Raw genomic sequence first — 21,660 nt, 5'->3', positions numbered from 1 at the left:
TAAAACAATGCGCATCACTGCATTCTGCTATATCTTCAATAAACTTTTATCTTTAATAAACTTCAACTCCGTTAGCTGGAGAGGATTTCAGAGATATCAAAAATAGAATATAGACGTTGTAGCAATGCAAAGATACATTATTATGCATTAGTATAGGCATTTGCAGTTCTATTAATGTTACAGTAGGACATATATGCTTTCCTATGGTTTACACACACCTCTTAACACATATATTTAGTAAATTTAAGAGTGACTTTATGGGTAAAAAGTCCTTTTCTGTAGTGGGTTTCTGTTTCAAAGTCCAGAGTGTGTTTGTGTGTGTGCGTTGGAATGTCACGAGTCTATAAAGTCACGGGGAGTTCACGCTGAACTGGGGGGGATTCCAGTCACCCTGGCGCTGGTGAGTTACCCCGTAGGGAATAATAATAACCAGAGCTGTCTTCCTAAGGACAAAGAAGATGTGTTCGACACCCTCATGATCCACTTAATTTGAAAAGCAGCTGGCCGGATGTCATTGTTGCTACACTTGATATACATAATTCACCCACTATAGCTAAAAATATCCGATTTTTCATATCAACAGAAAAATATTGGCTTCTCTTGAGCCTTCCCTGCTTCGCAGCATAGTAATGATGATATGCTAAAGCCCGCTCACACGTTGACGTGATTGGTTACAAGGTAGCTTCTGACCTAAGAAACACTGGTGATTTCAAACCACGTTTTTGATACTGTCTTTGGTTCACTGCAGTTTTAAGGAGAAAATACTCAGCAATGGTGTTGACTTATGAATTTGCACATGGTTTGTCTTAAAGCATATTAAAACACCACATAGGCATATAAACAACTTTAAAAAATGTATTTACACCACTGTTTTTTTTTGTTGTTTTTTTGTTTGTTTTTTAACATATGAAGACTTCAGATGCAAAAGCCTCTAAGTCCGTCTAACGTTTTTCTGTAATATTCACATTTTTATCAGGCTCCTATGTATAGGTTTCTACCTAAGTACCAACATTTCTGAATGGGCTGAGGCTGGGATTTAGTGAGTTTGAAGTGAAAGTATTTGATGTACGTTATACTATGTGCGGAGAGCATTCACTCAGTATTATTATATCATTTTTGACATAGGTGGCTTTTAGAGGCTTTTGCATCGGAGGTCTTCATATACTGTAGGCTCTGCTCCAAACCAATAGTTAGATGCCTTGTCCCTTCCTGCCTTCTAAGAAACCCATTTAAGGGTATGTCAGTACCTTACAAGTGATCAATATGGAATGCTCTACATAGTCAGCATCTCAGTCATGTGATTCTTCTACATTTAGCGCATGCTCTTCATAATCAGATTAAGAGATCCTGCTTTCATGTTGAATTTCAGATAAGATATGGATGAAAACATTTATGGTATTTGGGGAATTATCTTTGTGATTCTATACCTGATAAAAATGGATATCAAAGAGTAGCTATACAGAGTTGAGGCCATATGTTATTTGCTGCCTTTGAAAAGCTGCTGCCTTTTATTTGTATTATTACATTTATTTCTGTTATGACAACTCTCTGAGTGTTTGGCATGGTAATGGATATGGCAATGTTTGATATGATTGGTCTTGGCTGAATAGATCTGCTACACTGTAGCTGTTGGTTATTGCTGCTGCTGCTGCTGCAGAGCAAGTACAGGACTTGTTACTGCCAAAACATGCAAAACATGCAGCTATGAGCAAGACAGACATGCTGCTGCAGTACAAAAAAGCATATAAATCGCTATGATTTCATATACATGGATGAATGTTCTGCATGTCTCTGTGTGAAGGAATAGTTAAGACTAGGGTGACAAATGGGGGACAGTCCCGAAATTGGGAGCTTTGTCCCACGTCCTGCAATATGTAATCAGTGTCCTGCATTTCAATTATGACTGTATTGTTTTATTTCTTCCCTGAAATTACAATACCATAATAAGAAATATAATATTAAAAAATGTGATTGGCGTTTTAAAATCAATTTGCACAGCCGTCATGTTCTAGCTAGAGCGAGAAAATATCCAAACTATGCATTCGTTGAGAGGGGTTTTTCTGCTGATTATGACTTCATGGACAGAGCAAAGGAACCAGTGTGGACCTAATCAAAACTCATTAAATATAGCTACACCAGCCAGGATTGCTTCTAGATATGTCCTGGATAAGACCATCCTGATTAACTTGCCAGATCCAACAAAAAACATACACGTTCGAGATTCGCTGAATCTAGTAAAACGCATTTATTGTTTGCATAGTCTAATAAAGGAAAAACTAGTTGCTACTTAAGGACATTTGTTTTAGTATAAAATGTGATTTTTAACTATACTAGCCTGTTATTCAGTTAATTATATTTAGTAGACTAAATAAGTCCCTAGAGAAAATGGCACTGCATCTCTTGATTCGAACCTGGGCAAATAGAATGCCAGTCACTGAGCCATTCACAATTAACAAAGCTTATTGGCGATTTAAAACGTTATCTCTCACACACGTCCAGCATTGTCCCGCAATATCACATCTACATCCTGTAACAGAGCAATAACCAGGTGGTCACCAGGCGCGTGGTCTAATTTACCACACACACTGAAGCATGCATGACACTCTGTGTTTTCAGCCTTGAAAAGGGGTGGGGCTACATAAGGTGTATATAGGACTACTATTATAGTAATCTCAAAGCATGGCCACGACATAAGGACGTCATTACCTCAACAAAACAATCTTGTGGCCACAACATATTATCAAGTTCCTACGAATGAATATCTCGTGGCCACAACATATCACGTTCCCACAACAAAACTAAGTGAACCGAACATGTCCCATAGGAATCACCTACCCAACGAAGGGAACATCATTTCCAGGTCCGATGTCAAAATCACACTGGACTGCCTGATGACAAAACAGTGAGTTACTGGAAGAAGGTTCTTTAAGGCTGCAGGCACAATTTGAACTGACATGACCTCCTGGACAGCACATCTGCGTTTTCATGTTGGCATTTCGTTTTGGGTTTCAACTTGAGGTTGGTCTGGTGCAAACTTTCGAATACCTGAGCTAGGCGCTGCATCATTTCTTTGGCATCCCTCCCCAGAACAATTATGTCATCCAAATAGACTTGGCAAATTTCCCATTGTAGTCCAGCCAGAACACGATCCATTAAGCGTTGGAACGTCACTGGGGCGTTGCACAGGCCAAATGGCATCACATTCCATTCAAATAGCCCCTTCCTGCTGCAGAACGCAGCAGCCTGCCGTGCCCTTGGAGTTAACTCCACCTGCCAATAGCCTGAAGCCAGATCCAAGGTGCTAAACCATTTCGCCATAGACAGAATGTCCAGGGTATCCTGGATTCGTGGAAGGGGGTAAGCATCTTTAATAGTGCATTCATTCAGGATTCTATAATCCACACACAGTCTGTACGTCTGATCTTTCTTCCGTACCATAACAATTGACGAAACCCAGCTGTAGAAACCCGGCAATGGCCCCCTTCCTTACTCGCACGGCAGTGGTACCTGGGTTATACAGTCTTATTGGAATTTGTTTATTGGGTTGAGCATCAATTACAATCCATGCCACCAACACTCTGTGTTTCTCCATAAACACTTTTGTTGGGCTAAATAACACGTTGCCCTGCACATGCTCTCGAAAATGTGCATTTCCTGGCACGATATACAGTATTCACGTCCTGCTTCCAGAACAGTGGTGCGTGCTATTCTAACAACGTGCACCCTGGGTTTGTTTTTGGGATTAAAGTAAGGTATCTGCTCACCGAACAGTACAATTTTCTGACTGCCAAAGTCGAGGCGTGCTCGTGCTTGTTTCAGGAACGGGTGTCCAAGAATGGTTTCTGTGTCCTCTGTTACATCGGCTACAATGAAGTTAACGCTGACTGTGTGGGTTCCGACCTGTATCGGCAAGTGGACTTCCCCGAGAACATCCATATTTATAGGGCTTATTCCTTGCAGAGCCTGTACTGTCGATAGTTCAAGTGGGGGTCAAACTCCTTTATTAATAGCCGCATAGCAGTGACGGGGTAGCACATTCCTTCTCGCTCCGCTGTCAAAGAGAGCACATAGCTCCATGCTGTATAACAGTGTGTATACACATTTCAGGACCGGCGCCCTTTACCTGGAGAACGGTGGAAGTAGGTTGGATGTCTGCAGAATGGGGTATTACTGGAGTTACACAAGGCAGATCGAGCCTGGGTGAAGGGCAGTTCCGTCTCATGGCAGTTGTGGCATACAATCTCTCCCCAATTAATTTTTCCTCGTTTGTTGAATCTTAGTTGGTGCAGTTTGGATTCCATTCTGAATGGTTTCTGTCTCGGATCAGAGTGTGGTGACACTGAACCCTCTCCTTCACTTTCACTCGGTTCGGGGCATTCACGGACTGCTGCAGCTCTGGCTCTCCGTTCCATTGGCCTTGTGGCCGACTGCATGAGTTGTGTTACACTGGCTGCAGTTCGTCGTGTGTTGGCATCCATTTCCTCCACAATGCGGGTGTAATCCCATCTACCCGACATGGGGTTTTTATGTATCACTGCACCTGCTGCTCCGACCTAACAAAACCTCATCTGCACAGTCATTGTCCTTTCAGACCAGTGATTAGCTCTGGCACAATTCTCCAAACGATTTAGGAACTCTCTCCATGACGTTGAACCATCAAACTGACTTGGTCGGAGAGTAGGAATTCTTTCTCTTGGGGTACTGCATTCCTCTCCACTGTCAGATGATAGATTGTAACATGACTGACGTGGTTTTCTTCCCTGCAGGCGGGGTCTAATAAACTCAGGGAAACAACTCTCATCAGCATTAATATAAGCAGTCTTATTTTCAGCCTCATGATTGCTATGCTGTACGGTACCACTATCATGTGGACAAGAACAGGGATTAATTGGTGATATATATTGTGACATTGGTTTAGCCGTGATCTTTGTACACAGCTTGTGGGTAGTAGTTCAGATTTGCTGGCGTGCTCTGTATGAAACATGGTGTATCAATTCCACTGTCATACAAAAACTCACTTTCCACAACACTTTGGAAAGGGTTGGTTTCCCTCTTTGTTTGTGGTGATATCTGTGGCTCATAGCAACACGCAGGTCTGTTAACTGTAGCTGATTGAGGGCAAGGAGCAAAACTTTGCTTGAAAGGATTATTTTTACTTTCATTATTGGACACTTGAACATCCAATTCATTTAACCAATCCACGAATGAGATGTGCGTCCATTTTTCCTCATTCTCTGCCATTACAGGCATAGCAGGGTTCAAATGACTGCGCTTATTTGTATTAGAGTATTTTCTCATCATCCTCGCTCTCTCACGAGCATCCGTTATGTTGCTCTCTCTCTCTGATAACATCTGCTTCAGTTTACCATTCAGAATGTACATATAACTCACCAAATGTGACGAACAAGATCCCGGACGAGCCCCCAGTGTTACCTTTTTCTCTTCGGCGCTCTCCGTCTCAGCAGCCGTATGTGTGTGTGTAACAGTCCGTGCAAATGATGAGTTAGACGAAGTGTCCTGAGCATGCTGCTTTTTTGATCTCTTCGGCATGCATTCACGTGGCTTTCAATGTTGCAGTGAACGGAAATACTCGGTTCATTTCCACTGAATATAACAAAGAAAAATAAGGAAACATATATCTCCACTCTATTCAGCGCTGCACACTCGACCATGCGTGTTCCAGACCACACAACCCATAATTCCCTCCCGAGCAAACTACAATTTCACATCCTTACGACATTAAAGGAACAGCTCCCAATTCCCCCTTTCTACCACAACATCGCCTAACACCAAACACACATACACTCGCGCATGAGCGAAACAAAAACACAACAGAAGTTGGCAGAAAAATCTCAAAACATAAACGCATACCTCAGTATACAAAGTAAAATTTGTTATATAAAACACTTACTTGTCGAGAGTGATGTCTCCCCATCCAAAAACATCTCTCCAAGAGTCACATATGCCATGTATGTACGCTTTACTCACAACCGACCGAGGGACCGACTGTCCCTCAAAGAGAAGGAGGGACCATGCCCCATACTGCGCTGCTTACCTAATGCTGCCTGGTCAAACCTCTTGCATGAACCGATTGGCTCAAATTAGCTGTCAATCAAAAGTTCAGGGGTCAGTGGCCATTTTGACATAAAAAAATCTGTAATGTTTACATGTGAAAATAATCTAGACCAACTGAATGTGTCGACGATGTGATAGCTCTGTCGGCTTACTTGAAATGCTACTACTACATTCCGTGGATGTTTATTGATATATAATTGTGTTATGGACTAAATATTTCACCGAATTGGATTGTCTGGACCCTTTACAGTGTAACTAAACCATTTTTGTTGTAATGTTATGGACCAGTGGACTAACAGGAGGCTGTATAGGTTACTTCCTTCATATTTGTAGTAGATTATTTGGTTGTTGATAGTCTGACAAAGACTATGATTACTGTATACTTAATGTGTCGACGTTGTGATAGCTCTGTCGGCTAACTTGAAATGCTACTACTACATTCCGTGGATGTTTATTGATATATAATTGTGTTATGGACTAAATATTTCACCGAATTGGATTGTCTGGACCCTTTACAGTGTAACTAAACCATTTTTGTTGTAATGTTATGGACCAGTGGACTAACAGGAGGTTTTATAGGTTACTTCCTTCATATTTTTAGTAGATTATTTGGTTGTTGATGGTCTGACAAAGACTATGATTGTACCTGCTGTGTTAAGTGTATATTAAAATGGTTGACATCGTTCGAATCACAAGAGTCTCAGCTTTCCAAAGATATGTGACATGTTTAGCTTTTGATTTTTGAGTTGTTGTATGTCGCAAGAATATGCAGTGTACCATGGACGACACATCGGAACACTATCTGCATACCTACAATACAAGGAAATGAATCAGAAATAAAAAAAAATGGCTATTAAAAAAAATTAAAAAATAAAAAATAATAATTTTTAAAAAGATTTTAAATGTTCTTACGAGCCTGGCAAGGTTTGTCATTCCTTGGACGTGCAGTCCTAAAAGGAACATTTTGTGAGTGCACAGATAATTTCTTTGTGCAGAACCTTGAGTGTAGTAACAACTTTATCAATGCTGGTTTGGTCCACATGTGTGGCATGTTTTTAAATTGTTATCACATTAAATATAAATGAATTCATTAAAACACAGGTTTATGATGTGTGTAGTTAATATATTAGTGTCACGGATTCAGTCAGCATGCCATCAGCACCAGATCATTCAGCTCTACCCACTAGTTCACAATCACCAGAATATTAACCTGTCACACCTGTCATTCATAGTCTGTGTGCTCATCTAACCATCCTACAAAGTATGTACCACGGGAACCAAGGTTACATACGTAACTGAGACGTTCCCTTGCATAGGTTCTCTCGACACTGCAAGACCGTCGCTATGGGAACAATATACCATAACGCCTTCACATACCTGAGAATAGCTTGAAGACCGAGGAAAGAGTCCGCTCAAGCAGATAAGACCTGGGAGGCCTGAGAAGAAGCCATTCCTCTAGTAGAATGAGCACGCACACCTAGAGGTGAAACAAAACCACACACCTCATAGGCCGCCTAGATACCCTCAGTCAGCCAATGAGACATTCTCTGTTTGGTGATGGCAACTCCTTTGTTTTTACCATCAAAACACACAAACAATTGGTCGACATAGATCTTCAACGCCCTCACCGGGCAGAGGCAGAGAGACTGCACATCACTCCCTGCCTCAGAGTCAGGAGGGGAAAAAAACTCCAAAACCACTTGCTGGGAATGAAAAGGGGTTGATACAACCTTAGGAACATACCCTGGCGTAGGTCGCAGCTAGGTTTTATTTTCTTAACCCTCCGAGGTCGGCAATCACGCCGGCGTGATTTGCTCGGTTTTTTTCTTATCAGTTGAATCGAGAGTCCAAATACTCTGTTGACTTTGATCTTACAAACCAGTTTCATACATCAATCGATCCTGTTAAATGTGTATTATTTTTGTGTATACTCACAATAAAAACAAAGTGTTGTGCTTTTTGCCAAATAAAGAAAAATAAACATGATGTGAGTTCTGCTTTCTCTCTGTCAGTGAAGTCAATTCTGAAACACGTCCGAAAAAGAACAATAACTCAGCGAATACTCAGTCAAACAGGCATACAGACACACGGGCATGAAGCTTGAATTCTCTTCTTTTAAATGAAGTAATTTTTATAAAAAACAAATATTCTCAGTTTATGTAATATGTATGAAAAGAGAGAGATGTCAGTCGTTCTCGTCTCAGCTCATTATGTTTTAATGTGACTCCGCCCACGGAGAGCGCGCGCTATTCAAACGCAAATAATCTGAGGTGATCCAGGCAAACCCGTGAACGCCCACATCAGCTGGATAACACACACCGCGAGTTAACAGAGTCATGTACTTTATAATGCTGTGAGGAATAATACTATCTTAATAATAATCCTGGAAAATTTACCTCAGAAGTGCTGGAAGTTTCATTTCGAGGAGCAAAGGGATCCGGCTGAGGAATAGGTCAGTTCTATGTCTGCTTTGTTCTAATCGCAAGTGTCTGTACACGCAAAAAACTGTTTTATGAATCGCGTTTCTGAGTGTGAATGAATGAACGCACAGATGCGTGCTGTTGTGTAGCTACTACAGCTGGCAAAAATACTGTTTAAAAATTAATCGCGTTTCTGTGTGTGAATGAATGAACAGCTTTTACCAAACTCTTTTGCTATACTGAGATGAGTAAAAATCGGATAGATTATAAAGTTTTTACTGTAAAATACTGCCACATCAAATAAGCTTATAATGTTGCCAATTTCTGCTCATATGAATTGAATTACGTATGATAAAATGTATACTTTAGTTTTTACAAAGAAAGATTACACTGGAAATATTGTTACAATTTTAATTGTTGTTGTAATTGTATAACCTTTTTAATAAAATAGCAAAAAAAAAAAATAATAAAATAAAAAAAATATATATATATATATGAAGAGTTTGGTTCCAAAACGCGATAAACGCCATTTAAAAAAAAATTGAGTTCCTGCAAAAATCTGTATTGTATAGGGTCAGTACTGAAAAGTCCATTTTAAATTTTACGTAAAATGCGATATCCGCCGTGTTATTGTGTCATGTTTTCTCCCTTTCTTTCCAAACCGCGACAAACGCCAGTCTCCTTTCTCTGCAGAATGCGATAGATCCGCTCTCAACCAATCACAGCGCACCATTCCATGCACTGTAAACAGTAACGGCGGCGCTTTGAATACACCCGGCATCCTAGTTTTCCTGATCTACTTTGTACTTTTTGATCAACAAACAAACAAAAAAATTAATAATTTTGACGGCATTGATGAACCTGTGGTGGTTTCTGCGGTAGGGAAGAAACGTAAGCCATCGAAATCTAATCATTTACGTGAGGAGATTAAGAAGATGAGGCACGCGGGAGGAAGAGAAATGCCGACTGTTGCTTGTTCTCACACGACAGCATCAAACTTCTGTCACGCTGACACGTTGACCCCAGGGGATCTTTTAAAAAACTTTCAATTGTTTTACTCAAAGTCAACGAAATCCGAGCAGGACATTTTACAGCTGATCGCCGTCAAAAAAGTTCAGGAGGTATTTCCTAGCCATGGCTGATTGAATGTATTTTTAGTGCCTGTATTATAAGATATTGACCGAGTTCAGAGGCTGTCATATGTGGATCAACTTACTTTGTTGTGTATTTTCAACAGTTTCAATATGAAAAATAACTTTCATATTGATTCAATGGATTAATTGCATTTTGGAGAAAAAAAGTGTCATGAATTTATTGGATTTCGGGGGAAAGATTACCCGTTTTTATAATAAATCTTTGAAAATCAAAATCTGGATTTGAATTTTTAATGTTATTATAACCTACAGATGCTATGTGAAAGTTTGAAACAGAATATAGTGGTTTTCATCTTGCCACTTTCTTGGTAAAGAAAACACATTTTTACTCAAATTAATCAAAATGGATTTATCGCATTTTGGAACCAAACTCTTCATATATATATATATATATATATATATATATATATATATATATATATATATATATATATATATATATATATATACACACACAAGGATAGATGTAAACAAAATCTTAAAAGGTCAATATAAGCCTTGTCTTTAAATAATTGTATTATGCTTTATTAGTGACACATTTGGGTAGAGAATATATTCCAAATCTGAAAATACAGCATGAGAATTAACTGCAAAATTACTAGAAATGTTTACCTTGGATATTATACAATTTGCAAGCACAATTTGTGGAAAAAACAACAACAACTGTGAACCAATTATATATATATATATATATATATATTGTCCTTGCATTATTTCTTGTGGCTCAGTCACATACCTGAATGAAAGGCTCATTACGTATGCAGCCTCATTATGCATGTGAGTGCCCATTGTCTCCTCAGGTGTGAATCACTCCTACCCGCATATTGCCTTTCCACACAAAAAGTGTCGTACAAAATTTAAATCAATGTATTGTTTTATGTGAATGATTAGGAAGGATGATTTTCACATCATTTTGAAGAACAAACTCTAGGCGACAAAATGCATTATTCAGAAGTCTTATTGACACATATTTACTATGTGTTTTGTGGCCTTATTTCAGACATTTTAGTTATTTTCAATAACCATGCATAAACATTATTTTCTCAAAAATACAAACATGTACATACATGTTGCTCACATATTATGGTAGCCCTGTTTGTGCTAAATAGAGTGTAATTACACCTTTGCCATTAATATGTTTATAAGCAACTGAAAAAAGCACGAATGTAAGAGCATGTCAGAACATCTCAAGGACCTCAAAAACACCTTAGACCCCAGAGGGTTACCAAAAGAGACCTCTTTGTTTTTCTGACACAGACTCTAATGGTTCGAATGGATGATCTGCCAGACCTTCCATGACGATAGCCAAATCCCAAGAGGGAATTTGTACAGGGTGGACAAGTCGTCTCGTCCTTTGTAGAAAACAGAAACACCTCTCATGGGCACATGCTCTGGAGATATGGCTGCCAAATAAACTTTAAGAGTGGCAGGGGCTACCCCCTCCGAAAAACTACTCAACAGGAACTCCAGTATTGAACTCACAGGGCAATGAACTGGGTCCAGGTCACACTGGCTGCACCAAGAGGTGAACAGCCTCCATTTAAAAGCATACAGGTGCCTCGTAGAGGGGGCCCTAGAGTTAACAATAGTTTCTGTAATCTCAGCCGAGAGACCAGAATGCATTAGTGTGCCCTGCTCAGGGGCCAAACCCATAGCTTCCATAAGTCCGGACAGGGATGTCAAATCGTCCCCTGGTGCCTGTCTGAGGGGAACCTCCCAAGGAGGGCCAACTAACAGACTAACCAGGTCTGAAAACCACATCTGAGTGGGCAAGAACGGGGCCACCAGCAACAGATGTCTACCTTTGGCCTTTCATACTTTGAGGAGAACCGCTAAGAGTAATCGAATCGGTAGGAAGGCATAAAGCCTGGCCCCGGGCCACTACTGAGCCAGAGCATCCAGTCCCAAACAAATACACCTACGTTCGACCAGACTGCTGCCATATGAAGCTTACTACTGCATCCAACCTGGTCTGCGTCCAAAGAAGGACACCACCCTGTACAGGGGACGAGAGTGTAGACCACCTTGGCGATTCAGATACGAGACTAGTCATGTTGTCCATCCTGACCAATATGTGACAGCCCTTCAGACAGGGTAAGAACCGTTTGAGTGCCAGAAACACTGCCAGCAATTCTAAATGATTTCTGTGCCACCTGCGATGTTCCTCTTTCCAGACTCCAAAAATCAGGCATCCCTGATAGACTTCCCCCCAGCCTGTGAGGGATGTGTCTGTCGTGACAGTCTTGCGATGACAACATGCCCCCCAACTGGACTCCTCTGTAAAGGAGCGAAAGTCTCGACCACGGACGCAGAGAGTAAAAGCCTCTGCGCATGATCAATATTCTGCGAAATGGGTGGCAACGGGGGGAGATCCCTTGACTTTTAATCCACCATTGAAACGGTCGCATGTGGAGCAGGCCCAAATTAACCACAGGAGATGCTGCTGCCATAAAACCCATTAGTCTGCGACATAAACCCACCTGGACTAGACATCCTGTCTGACGTGGTAGCAACACACTCTTCTGAAGGTTTATGCGTAAACCCAAGCTCCTCAAATGATTGAGTACCAAGTCCCAATGTACTATTGCCAAGTCCTGAGATTGAGCTAATATCAGCCAATCGTCCAGGTAGTTCAAGATCCGGATGCCCTGGAGCCGCAACCGGTCCAGAGCCACGTCCATACACTTTGTAAATGTTCGAGGAGCCAGAGCCAGTCCGAATGAAAGAACACGGTATTGATATGCTTTGCCCTCGAAAGCGAACCTGAGGAACTTCCTGTGCCTCTTGATGACCTGGATGTGGAAGTACGCATCCTTCAGATCGATAGTCACAAACCAATCTCCGGTTTGGACATGAGATAAAATGGACTTTAACGTCAGCATTTTGAATCTGCTCACTCTGAGCACAAAATTTAACCCCTAAAACAGGGCGCTGTCCCTCACCCAATCGGGCTGGCCCATTACGTCGAACGTGAAGGGTTTTGAACACCGTCATAAACGGGCCACGCGCCTGTGACGCTAGGGCTTTCCCTGGAACTCTGAAGGCACAAATGCATGTCTGGGGCGCTGCTCGTCGAGAGGTCTCCACCTCTGGGACAGTTCAGGTTGGAGCATGGAGGCCACAATGAGAGAGGCGAATACGCTTGCGCGGTTCGTCCAAACTCTCCAATGGAGGGCCAGGCCTCCGAGGACGAGTGAAGGAATCAGGAACTACTTCTGGGGACCTGAGGTCAAGAGGTCTTGGCCGTCAAACTCAGGTCTATCCGTCTGCGTCCACGATGGAATGGTGGACGCATCCTAGGACCCCAGTCTCTGCGAGGGGGCTCCATAGGCAATGGTTCACTTTGTTGTGCCTCACGGGGCGCTGTAAGGAAGACGAGTGCACTTTCTTTCTTTGATGTCAGTAAGAGTGAGCCAAAGATGGCGCTCTACTGACACCATACCCACCATGGAACGGCCTACTGCCCGGGCAGTATGCTTGGTAGCTCTAAGCGCCAAGTCAGTAGCCCGTCTGAGCTCCTTAACAGCCTCTGGAGTCAGGCCTTCTCCTTTATCCAGCTCTTTAAGCAATTTAGATGGCAGCAGGGGTTGTGACTTCCAAGCTGGAGCCGAAGACGGCGCGAGATTAGAAACAGTGGCGAAATCAGTGGCAGCGGGATTTGTGATGCGCGCCAAAAAAAGGCTGCTTCCAAGACTTCGAAACCTCGTGGTGGAGGTCTTGGAAGAAGGGGAGAGGCTTACCGGGCTGGGTTGGGCTGGGGTGCGACTAGTCAAATACCGATCGTCCAGTTTTGACAGGGTCTGAGTTTGAGAAGGCTCGCTGTCCCATTCTAGCCCCAGCTTGTCTACAGCATGAGTAACCACTTCTAACAGCTCGTTGTACAATGGCAAAGTGCATGTTCAAGCAAAAACTGTAGCAAAATGATCAATTAAATGTTATTTTTCCTAATTGTATTTACACTCACATTTAAGACACTTGCAATTGCATTTTCTTTAAATGTCCCGCAATGAATGTAGCAAAATTCAATGCGCAAATTGAAAATGCATTCCGAGCCGAACACGTCCCCGTCCCTCCCACCCTGTCAATCACTGTGTGAAGTTGGCCCCCCACCCAATGCAAAAAGTCGGTAAAATAGGCTCAATCATTTTTACTTCGTTTGATCCCGGATGAGCCCCCATTAAATGTTACAAACCCCTTTAGTCTAGAGAGAATAAGGCATGCAACATTAAAATACTGAACGTGTACTGGAAAACATCTCACTCACAAACCAATCTAGTTTAAGTAAAGTGATAATTTTTTACAATGAGAAATGATATGAAAAGGACACCTCAAAATAATTGATTACATAAATGTACAACTTATACAAACCAAAGAAAAGGTTCACAAAAGAAAGAGGTAAAGAGAAAAGAACTAGACCATGCCAAATCAAAGAAAGAAGTAAAACCAAAACCAATCTTACTAGATAAACAAAACAATGTATAGTCTGTCTGACTAAATTAACATTCATCAAAGACAAAAACAAAAAGATCTTCAGCGTCAAAGACGCCCTAAATAAGCTACTCTTGCTAACAAAAACGAAAAATACAAAGAGTGGCACGTGTCCCTAAACTAGTGTTCTATACACAATTGATAACTCAGTGTAGCACATGTATATCACGTGATATCTCAGCTGCTCTTTTCTCTTCCCCATTTAATAACAGGTCAAACAACCAGAACAGAAAAACAGCGAAATACTCACAGAGAAAAGACAGCCCAAATGAGCCTCTCTTACCAAGTTCTCAAAGAACACGTTTCTCAAAACACTAAAATGGTACAGGGCAAACATGCATCACAAAATGATCAAGTGAAAGTAAGTGTGCTCTAGCGTGCAAATCATCTCCCACTTCCCACACAGGTGCGCTCTTTATAGGCACATGGCGCGCCCTCATTGGTGAAGCCGTGTTGTATCATCACCAAGCATTTCGATGATTGACAGATGGATAAACCAATCAGGTAGCCGCATCGTCCTGCTAAGAGTGAAAGTAAAGAGAAAAAGGGAAGGGAAAAAAACAACAACTCCAAACAAATAATAACATAAGACGTAACAGTGTTGTACATATTTTAGTTTGTGCTGTTTCAGTTTTTTAGATATTAGACATTTAATTACAGGTGATGACGTCACCAGCCCCCCCGACCTGCTCCACATTCACCCAAAATAGTATTGTTTGTTTGGACTTCGTTTGTGCTGTTTTGTGCCGGTAAAAAATTAGTTTGTGCTGCTTCGGTTTTTAAAATATTAGACACTGAATTATAGACGATGACGTCACCAGCCCCCGACCTGCTCCACATTCACCCAAAAAAGGCTGGGTCTTCTGAATTTGACCCGTCAGATTCCGTGACCCTATATATTTATTAATATCTGATCAATATGCTTTTTAAAATAGAGAGGGGAGATGGTCGCACATCACATGAGTCACTTTATTGAACATTACATTCAGTTAGGGTGAAAGAAAGATTTTCCAGTAGCTATGAATTTGACCCGTCAGATTCCGTGACCCTACTGTACCTATAGATTTATCAATATCTAATCAGTATGCTTAATAAAATAGAAATGGGAGATGGTCATACATCACGAGTCACTTTATTGAACATTAAAGTCAATTATGATGAAATAAAGAGCGGTCACATTTTTCGGTAGCTGAACCGTCATATTCTGTGATCTCAGAGTAATAGGCCTATGCATTTGTAAGGAAAAACTATAGGATCTCCAACATTATTGGGTAATTATAGTTAATAGTAATAAGAATAAAGATTAGCATATTATGTGTATCATACAATGAGAAAATTTTATACAAAATCAAACCATCATTAACACAGTCCAGTATCAGACAACAACGCAGCATAATGAAATGGCAGAAAATTCTCCCAGACGTTCCAACAACGTACTGGTACTATCACCTGCAGACACGTAATAATCTACGGAAACACTACCATTTCTCTGTTTACGCTCCACTTCATCTGCCAGTGAATCGGCTCGGAATGTGTTTTCAATTTGCACTTAACTGTGAGTGTAAATGCAATTAAGAAAACTAACATTTAAATGACAATTTTACTTTTTTTTTTTTTTTTGCTTGAACATGTTAAACAGATCTAATCATTTCTGTAATACATTTTCATTTTAATTTTGCGACGCATAAAGCATTAAAATATGTATTCAATTTGCATATTAAAACTAGTGTATGAAATGGTAAATGTAAATAATATAATTTTATTTTCATTTTCAATTTGCACACAATGTTGTACAAATGTAATGGAAAATGTAAATGTAAATACAGAAATGCATTGCCATTTTACAGTCATTTTGCATAATTATTACATTTCAAATTGAATATCGCTGCCCATATGTGACCCTGGACCACAAAACCAGTCACATGGGTCAATTTTTTGAAATTGAAATTTATACATCATCTGGATAAATAAGTTGAATAAATAAGCTTTCCATTGATGTATGGTTTGTTAGGATAGGACAATATTTGGCTGAGATACAACTATTTGAAAATCTGGAATCTGAGGGTGCAAAAAAAATCTAAACATTAAGAAAATCACCTTTAAAATTGTCCATTTATGTTCACGATTGTGCTGCATTCACTCATAAAAATAAATGTTTTATATATTTACGGTAGGAAATTTACAAAATATCTTCATGGAACATGATCTTTACTTAATATCCTAATGATTTTTGGCATAAAAGAAAAAAAAATAATTTTGACCCATACAATGTATTGTTAGCTATTGCCACAAATATGGCCGTGCTACTTGTGACTGGTTTTGTGATCCAGGGTCACATATGCTTCCATACGTTAGAGCATATAAAAGGAAAATACACTTTTTTAGTGCTTTCATCATTATATTAATCTATATCCTGCACACATCACCCTTTTCCTCATCTATCCTTTTCCAACATTTTGAGTTTTTGACTCTGATAACACATTTAAGTGAAATCTTGTTTTTGTTTCCTATCATTACTACACAGAGAAATACAACCAAGAGTGATCCTGGATTCGGCTGGAAACAGATGAGGAAGGATGTAGCCAAACTGACCTTTGATCTTTACAAAAACCATCCAAAGGATTTTATTGGCTGCTTAAATGTACAGGCAACCTTGTATGGAATGTACTCTGTTTCATATGATTTGCAGTGCTATAAGGCAAAAAGGATGCTAAGGTAAGTTTGTGTGTGCATGCGTGTCCATGCGTTGATATAGGAATCATCCAGTTTGAGATAGGAAGAGAAAGAAATAATGTAACAATTAAAGTATGTAAGTCGACAAAGGCCATTTTTATTACTTTTTGTCTTGTTTTCTCAAAATCACAGGCAAAATAAGTCATTAAGTCATTTACAAGTCTAATTTTCTTACAATATCAACAACAACAAAAAATGCTTTCTTGAGATCAATAAATATTATATTAATGACTGTGACCTAGTAAATGTAACCTAAAACAAATTTAACCAAACTAAGCTAAGAATTTATAAACTTATAGTGATTTCATTTTTTTATGATTACAACCTTTATTTTCTGTCTGTTTTCTACAAACTGCTGTAATCACGACACCGGCCTCACACAGTTCTCTCACATTCATTATATTTAATGAATAATCCAACAGACCCTTCACCCAACCATAAAACTAGGTGCCAAGGTGTCTGTGAACAACCCCCAAAAGCCAGAAAAGGCCTCTGGTTACCATGGCAATAAAGACAGATCAGCAAGAAAATACGGTTTTAGGACCCAAAGGAATTTAGGGCGAGTTCGCTCTCAACTGCATTCCCTATTGAACCAGACATAAGCCGCATTTCCACCGCAGGAACTTTCCCCAGGAACTAGGGACTTTAGGGTGGTACTCTGTGTTTTTCCACCACAGGAACCAGGGTCTAAATGAAGTTCCGGGTAAATATTTCCCCCTCAGAAAGTCCCTGCTTGCGAGGTAGTACTTTTTCAAAGTTCAGAAACTTTCAGGGGTGGGACTTGGGTGCTGAACATGCTGATTGGTTGAGTTCATGCCGCATTTTGATTGGTTGACTCCACGCAGCATTTCATCTGTTGCGGTGCGTGCAGTAACAGTTGTTTGCTATTTGAATTAACAATGGAGTTTAAAAAAATATGATCGATGGACCGACGACGAGGTTCAGGCTTTATTAAGCTTAAATTCAGTGGATGAAATCCATCGGGAACTGGAAAGTAGCCCACAGTCCTACGTCACCGGACTATTTGCCTAATCTTCCAGTACTTTAGACCACGGTGGAAACGCAGACAGGGAAAAAAAAGTTCCTGGGACAAATCGTTTCGGGTAATTTCAGTGGAAACACAGCTATATAAGGCCCATAAAAAGGACCTCTTTCCATTTATTAATTGACAAACATTTATATGAATCAACATGCATATTCCCAATAAATTGAGTGTTTTATTTGTATATACAGTATCTTACAAAAGTGAGTACACCCCTCCCATTTCAGCAAACATTTTAGTATATCTTCTCAAGGTACAATACTATAGAAATGAAACTTGGATAGATTTTAGAGTAGTCAATGTGCTGCTTGTATAGCATATATTTACTGTCCTCTGAAAATAACTCAACATACAGCCATTATTGTCAAAATAGCTGGCAACAAAAGTGAGTACACCCTAAGTCAGGGATGGGCAACTTCGGTCCTGGAGGGCCACAGTCCTACAGAGTTTAGCTCCAACCCTGAAAAAATCACCTGCCTGTAATTTTCTAGTAATCCTGAGGACCTTGATTAGCTTGTTCAGGTGTGTTTGATTAGGGTTGAAGCTAAACTCTGTAGGACAGTGGCCCTCCAGGACCGAAGTTGCCCATCCCTGCCCTAAGTGAACATGCCAAAAATGTGTCCAAAGTGTCAGTATTTTGTGTGAGCACCATTGTTATCTAGCACTGCCTTAATCCTCCTAGGCATGGAATTCACTAGAGCTGCACAGGTTGTTGCTGAGATCCTCTTCCACTCCTCCATGATTACATCATGGAGCTGCTGGCTGTTAGTCACATGGCGCCTCTACACCTTCCGCTTGAGGATGCCCCACAGGTGCTCAATAGGGTTCAGGTCTGGAGACATATTTGGCCACTCCATCACCTTCACCTTCAGCTTCCTCAGCAAGGCAGTTGTCATCTTGGCAGTATGTTTGGGGTCGTTATCATGCCGTTCGGCCCAGTTTCTGAAGGGAGGGCATCATGTTCTGCTTCAGAATGTCGCAGTACATGTTGGAATACATGTTTGCCTCAAAGAAGCTCAGCTCCCCAGTACCAGCAGCACTCATGCAGCCCTAGACCATGATGCTACCACCAACATGCTTGACTGTAGGCAAGACACAATTTTCTTGGTACTCCTTACCAGGGTGTCACCACACATGCTGGACACCATCTGAGCCAAACAAGTTTATCTTAGTCTCATCAGGCCACAGGACATGGTTCCAGTAATTCATGCTCTTGGACAGGTTGCTTTCAGCAAACTGTTTGCGGGCTTTCTTGTGAGCCAGCTTCAGAAAAGGCTTCCTTCTGGGACGACGGCCATGCAAACCGACTTGTTGCAGTGTGTGGCGTATGGTCTGAGCACTGAAAAGCTGACATTCCGCTTCTGCAACATCTAAAGCAATGCTGGCAGCACTCATGCGTCTGTTTTTTGAAGCCAGCTTCTGCACCTGACGCACAGCACGAGGACTCAACTTATTTGATTGATCCTTGAGAGGCCTGTTTCAAGTGGAACCCATCTTGGAAAACCTCTGTTTGACCCTGGCCTGTACTGTAACTCAGTTTCAGGGTGTTACCAATCTTCTTATAGCCTAGGTCAACTTTGTGGAGAGCAACAATTCCTTTGGGCAAAAAGGGCTTCCTTTTTGGAGTCAGAAGGCAAGTTTTTGACCAAACCATCTGATATAGCGAATTATTTTAATGATTTCTACATAAATAAGGTTCATGCACTAAGGCAGAATATGGACAATCCTGATTCTAATTACCTAAAGTTTATAAAAAAAGATGTGATGTTAGATAAGAGTTGCACTTTCCAGTTTAATAATATAGAGGAGTCGGAAGTAAGAAAGTTGTTGAAGTCTCTGCCCAAACACAGCTCAGTAGGTACTGATATGCTTGACAGTAAAGTACTTAGCCTGGCAGTTGACTATGTTTGCGGTCCGTTATGTCAAATATTAAATGCATGCTTAATGAAAGGTGTTTTCCCACTATTTGGAAAGAAGGTAAAATTATTCCTTTACCTAAAGATGGCAGACTAGCACTTACTGGGAAGAACAGCAGACCTATTACTATTCTCCCAGTTCTTAGTAAGCTGATGGAGAGAATAGTTCATTCACAAGTAAAGGAATACTTTGAATCTAATGGTTTGAACACAGATTTCCAACATGTTTATAGACATAACCATTCAACTTGTTCTGCCCTTACAGTAATGACAGATGACTGGCTTAAGGAAATGGATAATTTAAAGATGACTGGTGCTGTATTACTTGATTTTAGTGCGGCATTTGATGTCATAGATCACAATCTACTCATTGGTAAACTAGAATGTTATGGATTTAGTCCAACTGCCATCGATTTTATGAAGAGTTATCTCACATGTAGGACGCAACGGGTTTATTACACTGGCAGCTGGTCTCACTCTAAGGTCTTGGACTGTGGGGTCCAGCAAGGGAGCTGCCTGGGACCACTTTTATACGCCATCTTCACAAATGATTTACCATCTGTTTTGTGTAAAGCAACTGTACAAATGTATGCGGATGATTCCACATTGTATTATGCTGCAAAAACCGTCAGTGAACTGGATTATGTTTTATCAGCTGACTTAAATATGGTTTCTGATTGGATAAAACAAAATAAGTTGGTGCTGAATATCTCAAAAACCAAATCAATTATTTTGGGGTCGAGTCATAAATTGTCATTAATACCAAAGATGAGTTTGAACTTGTCTGGGGAACCTATAGAACAGGTAGATAAAGTAAAATTACTGGGCACAATGGTGGATAGTAAGCTGTCATGGGTAGAACATATTGATATTATAGTGAAGAAGATGGGTAGTGGTATCTCTATGGTGAGGAAATGTCTTTCTTATGTCCCTACACACATTGTGGAGCAGGTGGCTAAATCTTTAATTTTATGTCATTTGGATTATTGTGCCCCTGTATGGTCATCTAAATCTAAAGGTCAACTAAAGAAATTACAAACGACCCAAAACAGAGCTGCCAGGTTAGTATTACATTGTCCCATTAGAACAAACACTATTAGTATGCACTGTCAGCTCTCATGGTTAACGGTGGAGAAAAGGCTGGTTTTTAATACAACTAAGTTTTTTAGAAACATTGTCTATTCTTCTCAACCAGTTTTTTTATATAACCAAATTGTTAGGTGTGATCAGGTACATTCTCATGTGACTAGGTCTGCGGATGATGGCCTGATGATGTTACCACGCCCAAAATCAAATGCTTTAAAGAGAACTGTTATTTATTGTGCCATCAATCATTGGAATAATTGCCCATTGAATATATGTAAAATGAATGGCATAGACTCTTTTAGGTACCATCTAAGAATGCACTATTTAAATTTGTGAGTAAGGAAAGGACATATTTATTTTATGAATGTAATACTGTAATCATTTATTCAGTCTAATTTATGATGATGTGGTATTGATGTATATAATGTTATAGTGCTATACTTTTTTTATATTAACATTGTTATGTCATTTCTTTTTTGTCGTGGACCCCTAGGAAGACTAGCTCGTTTCACTTTGGTGACAGCTAATGGGGATCCTTTTTACAATAAACAATAAACAATTCTAATTCTCAAATCCTTAGAGAGTTCTTTGCCATGAGGTTCCATGTTGAACATCCAGTGGTAGTATGAGAGAATTGTACTCAAAGCACAAAATTTAACTGCTCTAATACAAGATACAAAAATTTGTATGGCCCTGTCAAGCAGACAAAAACATGAAAATGATGAATAGGACATGTGGCTTTGCAT

The 21,660-nt window shown here is 40.3% G+C and overlaps 1 protein-coding gene across 2 annotated transcripts in view; it reads left to right on the top strand.

Moving 5' to 3' along the window:
• The window catches only part of cidec (cell death inducing DFFA like effector c), a 78,525-nt gene that overhangs the window by 45,378 nt on the left and 11,487 nt on the right, over nt 1–21,660 (top strand). For both annotated transcript variants that reach the window (XM_084129711.1, XM_084129710.1), the window contains one exon: nt 16,662–16,852. In XM_084129711.1, coding sequence (XP_083985837.1) covers nt 16,662–16,852 — 191 coding nt within the window. The remainder of the gene's footprint in view (nt 1–16,661; nt 16,853–21,660) is intronic.

The sequence above is a fragment of the Abramis brama genome (assembly GCF_963993115.1).
Source record: "Abramis brama genome assembly, chromosome: 11".
NCBI classification, from domain to species: domain Eukaryota; kingdom Metazoa; phylum Chordata; class Actinopteri; order Cypriniformes; family Leuciscidae; genus Abramis; species Abramis brama.
The sequence above is the reverse complement of the archived record's forward strand: the minus strand, read 5'-3'. Positions and strand labels throughout refer to the sequence as shown.